Here is a 10801-nt window from a genome sequence, read left to right as displayed (position 1 = left end):
CAGCCGATCTTACACAGTTTTTTTCACAGATCTTTCACTCTCAAAGGCTGCAAAGGTAGTTAACAGGCCAAGCAGAGGCGTAGCTAGAACTGACTGGGCCCCACAGCAAATTTTTGTACTGGGCCCCTCCCAAACTTAATGGACGCACTCATACACGCACTCGCCACATACATGGACGCACTCATACACGCATTCACAACATACATGGACGCACTCACCACATACATGGACGCACTCATACACGCACTCACTACATACATGGACGCACTCATACAGGCACTCACCATATACATGGACGCACTCATACACGCATTCACCACATACATGAACGCACTCATACACGTACTCACCATATACATGGCCGCACTCATACAGGCACTCATACACGCATTCACCACATACATGGACGCACTCATACAGGCACCCATCACATACATGGACGCACTCATACAGGCACTCACCACATACATGGACGCACTCATAAAGGCACTCACAACATACATGGACGCACTCATACAGGCACTCACCACATACATGGACGCATTCATACAGGCACTCACTACATACATGGACGCACTCATAAAGGCACTCACAACATACATGGACGCACTCATACAGGCACTCACCACATACATGGACGCATTCATACAGGCACTCACTACATACATGGACGCACTCATACAGGCACTCACCACATATATGGACGCACTCATACAGGCACTCACCACATATATGGACGCACTCATACAGGCATTCACCACATATATGGACGCACTCATACAGGCACTCACCACATATATGGACGCACTCATACAGGCACTCACCACATACATGGACAGACTCACATACGCACTCACCACATATATGGACATATATACTGTGTATATATATATATATATAGATATATATATATACACATATATACACACACACATTACATACACATGAACTTACAAGTAGTTATACACCTATTTCTACAGACAGACACTTACCTTTCCTGTAGACAGCTGATGTCTGGTCCTCACAGGCAGCCTGGAGAAGTAGGTGCCATCACCCCTCTGTGCCATCCAGTGACAGCAGTAGTAGGTTTTGGACGGGACCAGTCTCCCTCCATAGTCCCACTCCCAGTCCCTCCTCCCCACAGCAGGACATGTAACAACCCCCCCCCCGGCCTTGCCCCGCCCCCTCCACCGCCTGAGTCCGCCTCCTACTAACTAGAGGGACTGGGTGGGAGGACTCAGGAGGCGGACTCAGGCGGTGGAGGGGGCGGGGAAATTCATTCCTTTCCTGCACTGCGGTCTGCGGGCGGCGCTGGTGCCAGCCTGGCTCCGCCTCCGCTACGCCCCCGTTCCGGCCCCCTCCACCGCATCCGCCGGCCTACCTCATGTTCTCCAGATCGAGCCGCAGACCGCCCGCGCCCCGCCCACTACACTGGGCGGGCGGTCGGCCCTGGCTGCCTGTGAGTGCTGTAATGTATTAAAAAAATAAATAAAATTATGCGGTCCGGACGGGCGGGCCCCCAGTGGCGTAGGGCCCCATAGCCACTGCTATGGTTGCTATGGCGATCCCTACGCCACTGAGGCCAAGCTATTGTTTCTCTGAGTTAATATTTCCAACACTGCACCTTTCTCTTAAGCATTCAGACTTAGGGCTGTATTACACTGGCTGAGGATCAACCAGATCATTGCTAACAAGCGTTTGTAGGAACGCTTGTTAGCAATGATTTGCCAGTTTTAAAAGTGCCGCCGATTACCCGCTGATCGAGCAAAATGTTTGTTCATCGGGTAATCACATCTCTCATGCAATCACAAAAATCATTGTTTGCATGGCAGCAGATCATGCTATCTAATCACGCTCTGCTGCCCTGAAAACATTGATTCTGTAGGGGGATGAGCGATGGCATTAGCAATCACCCCTCCCTATACTGTGGAGGAGATTGCTGCACCATTTTCCTTCCTGACAAATGTAATGACTCAGAGTGGGCATTGCCACCTCCTTTGTACCCCCACTATCTTGGTTGGTGCATCCTGCGTCATCTCTGATATTTAATGTCATTTCCTACAATATGTGTATATGAATTTCCTTGCCAATGTTATGTTAACATGTAAGGCCCCATGCACACGGCCGTGTTTCACAGCCGTGTGCGGGCCGTGGAACCGCGGCCTGGATCCCTCCTAAGAGCAGGAGCGCACGGCGTCACTGGTTGCTATGACGCCGTGCGCTCCCTGCTGCCGGCACAGTACAGTAATACACTGGTATAGATCATACCAGTGTATTACTGTATTGCGGCGGCAGCAGGGAGCGCACGGCGTCATAGCAACCAATGACGCCGTGCGCTCCTGCTCTCAGTAGGGATCCAGGCCGCGGTTCAACGGCCCGCACACGGCTGTGAAACACGGCCGTGTGCATGGGGCCTAAGACTGAGAGAGAGCAAAACTAACCCTAAAATGTTTTTCAATTATGTAAATGGTAAAAAGTATAAATCTGAAGGTGTCGGCCCTCTGCAGAGAGTGATGAGGAGAAAGCAAAGCTATAAAATATTTCTTGACTGTATTCACTGAGGAAAATAAACTGTCTAAGGTTTTCTAAGAGATGTTATCTTGGAGTACCTCAATCAAAATAGGCAAATAACGCCATAATCAGCATGGCTTCATGAGGGATCAGTCATGTCAAACTAATTTAATCAGTTTCTACGAGGAGGTAAGTTCTAGACTTGACGGCGGCGAATCAATGGATGTTGTATATCTGGACTTCTCCAAAGCATTTGACACTGTACCACATAAAAGGTTAGTATATAAAATGAGAATGTTTGGACTGGGAGAAAACGTCTGTATGTGGGTAAGTAACTGGCTCAGTGGTAGAAAACAAAGGGTGGTTATTAACAGGACACACTCAGATTGTCACTAGTGGAGTACCTCAGTATTGGGACCTATGCTCTTTAATATATTTATTAATGATATTGTAGAAGGCTTGCACAGTAAAATGTAAATTTTTGCATATAACACTAAACTGTGTAAAGTAATTTACACTGAAGAGGACAGTATACTTCTACAGATGGATCTGGATAGATTGGAAGCTTGGGCAGATAAGTGGCAGATGGGGTTTAACACTGACAAATGTAAGGTTATGCACATGGGAAGGAATAATGTAAGTCACCCATACATACTAAATGGTAAAACACTGGGTAACACTGACATGGAAAAGTACCTAGAAATTTTTGTGAACAGCAAACTAAGCTGTTAAAGCCAGTGTCAGGCAGCTGCTGCACAGGCCAGTAAGATAATGGGTTTCATGAAAAGGGGCGCATGATGAGAACATACTCCTACCACTTTACAAATCACTAGTCAGACCACACATGGAGTGCTGTGTCCAGTTCTGGGCTTCTGTGAACAAGGCAGACATAGCAGAGCTGAAGAGGGTACAGAGGAGGGCAACTAAAGTAATAACTGGAAAGGGGGCACTACAGTACCCTGTAAGATTATCAACATTAGGGTTATTCACTGAGGGGAGATCTAATTATATGTATAAATATATCAGGGGTCAGTACAGAGATCTCTCCCATCATCTATTTATTCCCAAGACTATGACGAGGGGACATCCTCTGTGTCTGGAGGAAAGAAGGTTTGTACACAAACATAGAAGAGGATTCTTTACGGTAAGAGCAGTGAGACTATGGAACTCTCTGCCTGAGGAGGTGGTGATGGTGAGTTCACTAAAAGAGTTCAAGAGGGGCCTGGATGTATTTCTGGAGTGTAATAATATTACAGGCTATAGCTACTAGAGATGTGTCGTTGATATAGGGAGTTATTCTGATTGCCCGATTGGAGTTGGGGAGGATTTTTTCTCCCCTTAAGTGGGTAAAATTGGCTTTAACCTCACAGGGGTTCTTTTTGCCTTCCTCTGGATCAACTTGCAGGATAACAGGCCAAATTGGATGGACAAATGTATTTTTTAGCTCTTATTTACTATGTTACTATGTTCATCCAAGCTGAAACTAGAGCTTGAGGTACTCAAAGCCAGGACAAGAAGTTCCTAGGATTAAAGTAATGTATCCAAAGAATAGGCAGCACTCCAAATGTGATGACCAGTTTATTCACAGGCTTCGTGTCATCACCTTTTATCACATTTGGAGTGCTGCCTATTCTTTGGATACACTATATTGAAGCAAAGGTTGCCTACCTTTTCAGAGGATTTGCACCCTAACTACTCTTTTTTTCACTGTGCTGCTGTTGCTTTTTTGGTTTTTATTGTCTAGGATTAAAGTAAGAGACAGACTACAGACAGCTAAACTAAGTTCCAGCAGAAGAGGAAGAGTTCCTATTTACTCCAGCTAGCATAGCAAGGCTGAGATTGTTGCAGAGAAGCGTTTGCCTGCCATTTAAGCCTAAACCTGCTGATGACCAAGATACCGTTTGGAAACTGTTTGGATTACCGTTTATGCCAAGTAAAGCTGTGTTCAACGTTACTACAAGTCTGGGCTCCATTTATTCTACTTATTCATCATCCAAGTTCAACTCCCCTTTTTGCACTGCTTTGGACTACATCACGTCTGGGTTCCAAGGATATCCAGGTAGGAGCACCATGACACGTGCATACAACATCTACAGAGACATGGTAGGCTACTCTACACCACTCTGGCAATCCTACCCTGGGTACCAACATTACCATCTACAAAGGGGACTACATGTCCTCATTGCTTAACTGCAACTGGCGTCATGTTTACTTGCTCTATAAGAGGGACATATTTTAAATTTAGCAGTGTAATAAAGCCCATATAACTGCAATACTCACAGTTGTTCTGCACTAACACACTTAATTGCGTACTGACAACACGGTGCTACAGATTCATACTGTAGGGTGCAGTCCTTAGCAGACCCTCAGTCTGCCTCCAACGTATACCCAGGCTCCCGAAACCTTACATCTTCTGGACTACTTAGCTGAGTCCAAAAGCCTCTCAGACAAGTTATTTCCAAAGTCTGTTTTGAACGCAGAGACTGGTTTATATGCTTTTCCTCCACTCTGGCTGGTTCTCTTATTCTGCACTATTCTCTGTTGCATCTGCTCACTTCTCTGGCTCACTCTCAACTAACTTTACTTCTCCCTGTGGGGTGGGTAACACAGCCCCACCTAGAATCGGTTACTAATGGGCTCTTAATTCCTTCTGCTGCATACACAGGGATTGCAGAAAAATATATTTAAAACCCTTAAGTAGTGGAGCACTGAGTAGCAGTGGGACACTGAAACTGGAAATGTACTGGAAAGGGCTGATGCACAAGGGGCCATCCAAGCCCCATTGTTGCCACTGGCTAAGTACATAATGACCTGGTCATTAATGCTGGGAACGCCAGGTACTTATGTAACTGGCCGGCAGCCGCCCTTGGCCTCCTGAGTTTAACTATAGTGCCGTCCTTAGGATAGTAATGAACTTGAATACTGTGTTCTTCTATTCACCCTCATAGGCCTCAGGCCTACTATGAGGCAGTAAATTGGTGCAGGCAATCAATAAAACGGTGCGTAGTGTTCCTTTAATTTTTTTGGGAGGGGGGGTTAATATATTCAAACCAGCATATATGTAATTACTACACCAATACACAGAAAAGCACACAAAATTTTCTGTGAGTGATAAATTTAGGGCATAAATCTGTTTCTGTCTATTTCTGTCTCCACACATTTCCTATCAAAATTTCTTTGCAGGGTTGTTGAAATTATTAAGACTAGCATATATGTGATTACTACACAAATACGCAAGGTAGTACACAATATTATCTGAGGGGCCCAAAAATGTCACGGCTACTGAAGGGTCCCAAACGAAAAACCCAAAGCCAGAATGTGGGTTGTAGCAGCACCAGCTATCCAACCAGAAGTAGAAGTAGTAGGCCACAGTTGTCCCTGCTGGTTTTGGAAAGGCCAACATTATTGCTGAGGATAAGATTGTGTATTGAACGGCTCACTCCTCTTCTCAGTGACAGCAGGATGATGTGGAGGTGACTTCAGAGTCTGACACCATGCCGTGGAGCCAGGGGTCACAGCGCTCCTCCTGCAACTCCTGCTTATAGCCCCAGATAAGGCTTTCAGTGGAGTCATCTCAGTCTTCGCTGCCTCTTCCTAGTGGACGCCTTCCTTTTTCCTAAGAACTGGCAAGAAAACCCCACCACGCACCATGGCAGATAGTCAATAGAGTCTCCCTGTTGACTTGTGTGAGAGCAGTCAGCGTTTGTACTGCCCTGAGGAGGAGGAGGTGCCTGCATAATCCAGCCATAGCTGTGTAGGTGGTGGTAGTTGTGGCACCCATAGCTGCGGTATTGGCATTGTGGGCAATGACAGTGGCAGTCGAGGCAAATGCACAGCAGGGAGGGGGCAAATTAACCCACCATGATATTCCACAGTCTAAAAGAAAAAGCAGGGAGGTTAAGGACTCCGATGACGATTGTGTGCTGCACAGGACCTTGGAGCCAGATTGAGGTGTTGAGGAGAAAGCAACATCAGAGGAGGAGGATGATGGCGGCAGCAATACAGAGCAGAGGTCACTTACCTCTCAAAGAACAGCCAAGGCCACGTCTGCTTTGGGATTTGGTGATGCCACCTACGCACTAGGTGGGTTAGGCCCGTGAGCTCGGCTGCCTCTAGCTCTATGCAAATATCTCCCATCTGGCATTTTTTCCCCACGATGCCGGAAGAGAAAAGCACTGCCTTGTGCAAGCTATGCAAGAGCAAAATAAGACGTGGTCAGGCAAACACAAATGTAGGCACCACAGCTCTACTGAACCACATAAAGTGTCATCACCTCATCCTCCACCGCTCCATAGTCAGCTACCGATAATAGAATGCATGGCCATGAAACAACTCTACATGCCCAGCAATCCACTGGTATGCAAGCTTAATTCACACCTGGCCAAATCTTTAGGGAGCTAATGGCGTGTGATCAGATTTGCTGATAGATAGCTAGCTGGCATTATTTCTCCCAAAAAGCTATTCCTGCCTTGTACTCCCAAGTGGCAAACAACATGGACCGCTCCTTGCGATTCTCGCTGTGCGGCAAGGTTCACACCACAGTTGACACCTGGAGAAGCTGTTACGGGCAGGGACAGTACATGTATTTCACGGGTCAATGTTTTTTTCCAGCAGTGGTAAGGCAGCACCCGGCAACGAGGTCAGGTTCTTTTGACATCTCCACAATTGTGTCAGCCTGGCTTCCACACCATCCCCTTATTCCCCTCCTTTGCCCCCACACCAGGCATTTATCCCACTTATCTCCCTCCTCTGCCTCCTCCTCCATGGATGCTTGCCCGTCTCCAACAGCAGCAGGGCACAGGGTTGCTTGCACTACTCCTCCTTCCTATCACATGTATCAAGTCAAGCATTGTCACAACGTGATGGAGCTGATCGGCCTGGGCGAGAGTAATCACACTAGTAAGCAGTTGCTAACAATATCATGCAGTAAACATCCCACTGACTGTCATCCTGTTAAAGATAGGACAGTGAAGTTATTTACATGGGACTGTATGTTGGAGAAGCTGAAGGCAGGGCAGTGATGTTTTTTTTTACATGGGACTGTAAGGGGGCTGGGAACATTTTAATAATTCTGGGGGCAGTGCAGAGAGGGGAATTATAAGTACAAGGGCACTGTTAGAGGACACAGTATTGTAAGTAGCAATAGGATAAAACTCTTGGGGTACCAGGTGGAGGAGGATGATGGATAAGTGAGGAATCCAAGTTGTCTGTGTGTCAAACTCTGCAGAGATGAGACGTGGCTGAAATTATTCATCAAGTCAGAAGATGAGGAAAGAGAACATCTACATCGGAAGACATATTACTGGATGTAAGAGGTATGTGGTGCTGTATGTAATTTCCAATTTAAATATGCCTTTAGTAGTAGGGTTGCCTCCGTGAATAGTGATTTCAGCCTGGCTGTCCAGATTAGGGCCCCCAGACACACCTTTGCTTGAGGCCCCAGAAATACCAAGCCTGTCCCTGTGTACTACTACCAGCATCCTGACTGTGGCCACCACTCCTATCCTCTCCACCTCATGCCTCCACTGCCTGCAGCCACCACAAGGGAGAACTGACCACATAGGAATTTATACAGTTACAACTGAAATTATTGGAAGCTGTAAAATATCTCTTTGCACTGAGCTCCCTCATATGGTGGCTGCTGGAATTTGCCATGGGTCTATGTCGGGAATAGAGAAAGGAATTCAGTGTCAGGCCTTCCCTCTCCTCGATCCCCATAGCAGTCATGTGGTGAGTACAGGAGTGCACCTAGCCTTTCTGCTGCCTGAAGCGAAAACTGAAACAGCGCCAAATGCCAATTTCTTAACCTAACCCCTTCCCTCCAGCCCTACTATTAAAGACATATTTGGAAAATATTACATACAGAGCTATAAAACATGCAGGGTAATACAGCCCCACTAACCTCTTACATCCAGTGAAGTCTCCTCTGATGTAGACGTTCTCTTTCTTTATCTTCTCCTTTCAGACCAGACCTCTATGATGATAATGTGCCAGTACAAAAAATGCTCCCTTATAATGTGTGTCAGTACAAAAAACGACCCCCTTTTAGTGCCCCCAGTACAACAAATGTCCCCTTAGTGGCCCCCTTTATAATGTGTGCCAGTACAAAAATGCTCCTTTTCACAGCTGCATCCTCCAGTTACAAAATAATGACCCCCACCCCATTGTGGCCCAACACCATGCTGCCAAATAAAAATAATAAACTCAAATACTTGCCTTCTGCTGTCAGAGATGCAGTGCAAGACACAGACCTCTTCTAGTCTGTGCCCTGATAGGCTACAGGAACTAGGACTAAAATGGTGGGCCAGGGAGACATTTCTCCTGTGCCTTGTCGCAGAATTGAACTGTATTGCTGTCCTGAGTACAGCGATGCAGTTGAATATGTAGAGATGGGCGTTTCCACAATGGAAGCGCTCATTGCCCATGGCTCTTCTGCTGTCCCCCTCTTGTCAATACCTAGTGCTGATGGAGGCAATAGCTTTGCCTCATTGGTGGTGCACCCCTGGGTGAGTATGCCACTCTAATTCAGCCAAATTAATTAACTTTCAGGAAATTCACTAAAAATTGAGTATTCAGTACTTGATTGTGCTACTGACTAAAAATTACAGTCTCCGCAGGACCAATTATAATGAATGTGCTTAAAGGAATTATCCCCTGAATAATGTAAACAATGAAAATATATACATAATCTAGACATGACACCCTATTTCTAACAATGCTATAACCAGTCCTGTACTTCACATGGATCCAGAGATTTCCCCATTTATTGCTCCAATTGTTATGCTAGATTTATTTCAAGCTGTCAACTTAGGGTGTGTGTCCTTTCTCAGGGGTGTGTCCTTTCTGCTGCAGCTGGTGGCAGTTGAAGGATGGAACTCAACATGTGCTACTGTCTCAGTGAGCAGGACAGAAAAATAAGAAAAAGAGCAAACAGCAGGTGGCACCATACAGATAGATTTAAAGTGGTTATCCTATCCCTAAAATGCCTCTCCATACTCCCGGGCCCCTAGCATGGGTTATGCTAGGAAGACTCACACCCCCCGACACCGGATGTTTTGATCCGCGCCACTGGGAGATGCAGCGGTGGCCATGCGGGCGTCAGAAGCGACGCGAGTTCTGGGGAGCTAGGTATGTACAACCTCTGTGAGGGCCCTGGGTGTATAGTGAGGCATTGGATAACCCGTTTAATTGAATACCTTAGTAGCTATAATATGTTTTTAAGTGACATAGTACCGTATTTTTCGCCCTATAAGACGTACCTAGGTTTTAGAGTAAGACAATAAGAAAAAATTATTTTTCAACACACCTCAGGTCAGACCACCAATCAGACCCCCAATGTTAATCAGACTTCAGCTGACAGCCCCAATTAGACCTCCAATGTTAATAAGAACTCAGATCAGAACTGCATGCCTCATATCAGTCCTCCATGCGTCTTATCAGCCCCAGCCATATGTGATCAGGCCCCAGCCATATGTGATCAGCCCCCAGCCATATGTAATCAGCCCCCAGCCATATGTAATCAGCCCCCAGCCATATGTAATCAGCCCTCAGTCATATATATAATCAGCCCCCAGCCATTATTCAGCAGCCCCCAGCCTAAGATCACAAAATAAATAAACCACTTAACTCTCCTGCTTCTGGACGCCGCCGCTTCTCTCCTCCAGTGCGATCCTCTTCCTCCTGCTGTCGGCTGTGCTGTGAACTGCCGCGCACAGCGTGAGGTCACAGAGCGCCCTCACGCTGTGTGCAGCCACTGCACAGCCGAGGACCAGGAAGTGGTAAGTACAGAGCATTCACCGCTTCCTGGTCCTCCGGTACTAATAAGCGCTTCCATAATGGAAGTGCTCATTAGTATTCGCCCCATAAGACGCAGGGACATTTTCCCCCCAGTTTGGGGGGGGGGGGAAAGTGTGTCTTATGAGGCGAAAAAATACTATAATTGCAATTATAGTATTCAGATCCAGGTGCTGGTTTGAAAACTGCTGAATATTTTTCTGTGGGATGACCCCTTTAATAATGATATTGCATATATGGGTTATTAACTGTTAAAATACTAATAAAATGCATTTTTTTTTTATGAAATGTTTATAAGGAGGACATAAATAAAAATAATCCCTGAAAACCCCTTTAAAATAAGCACGATGAAATAGCAAACTAAACCAACTGGTTTTAGCTATGTTATTAGCAATAGATGGGGGTACCCATTTAGGGCCTACCTCTATTGGGTGTAGAGAGTGGCTGTATAGAGATAATGTCACTGGTTTGGGATGACATGTTTGCACTATGTGGT

The 10801-nt window shown here is 46.1% G+C and overlaps 1 protein-coding gene across 2 annotated transcripts in view; it reads left to right on the top strand.

The window, feature by feature from the left end:
- Positions 1-4410: 4410 nt before the first annotated feature.
- STRIT1 (small transmembrane regulator of ion transport 1) overlaps positions 4411-10801 on the top strand; it is a 30241-nt gene continuing 23850 nt past the window's right edge. Inside the window, exon 1 of one of the 2 annotated variants that reach the window (XM_044290804.1) lies at positions 4411-4570. In XM_044290804.1, coding sequence (XP_044146739.1) covers positions 4438-4570 — 133 coding nt within the window. In that variant the 5' untranslated portion in view covers positions 4411-4437. Of the gene's footprint in view, positions 4571-7358; positions 7411-10801 lie in introns of those variants that run through there. The other variant, XM_044290805.1, reaches the window with a different exon arrangement.

Source organism: Bufo gargarizans, chromosome 4, assembly GCF_014858855.1.
Source record: "Bufo gargarizans isolate SCDJY-AF-19 chromosome 4, ASM1485885v1, whole genome shotgun sequence".
Classification (NCBI taxonomy): domain Eukaryota; kingdom Metazoa; phylum Chordata; class Amphibia; order Anura; family Bufonidae; genus Bufo; species Bufo gargarizans.
This window is presented reverse-complemented; position numbering and strand designations above follow the sequence as displayed.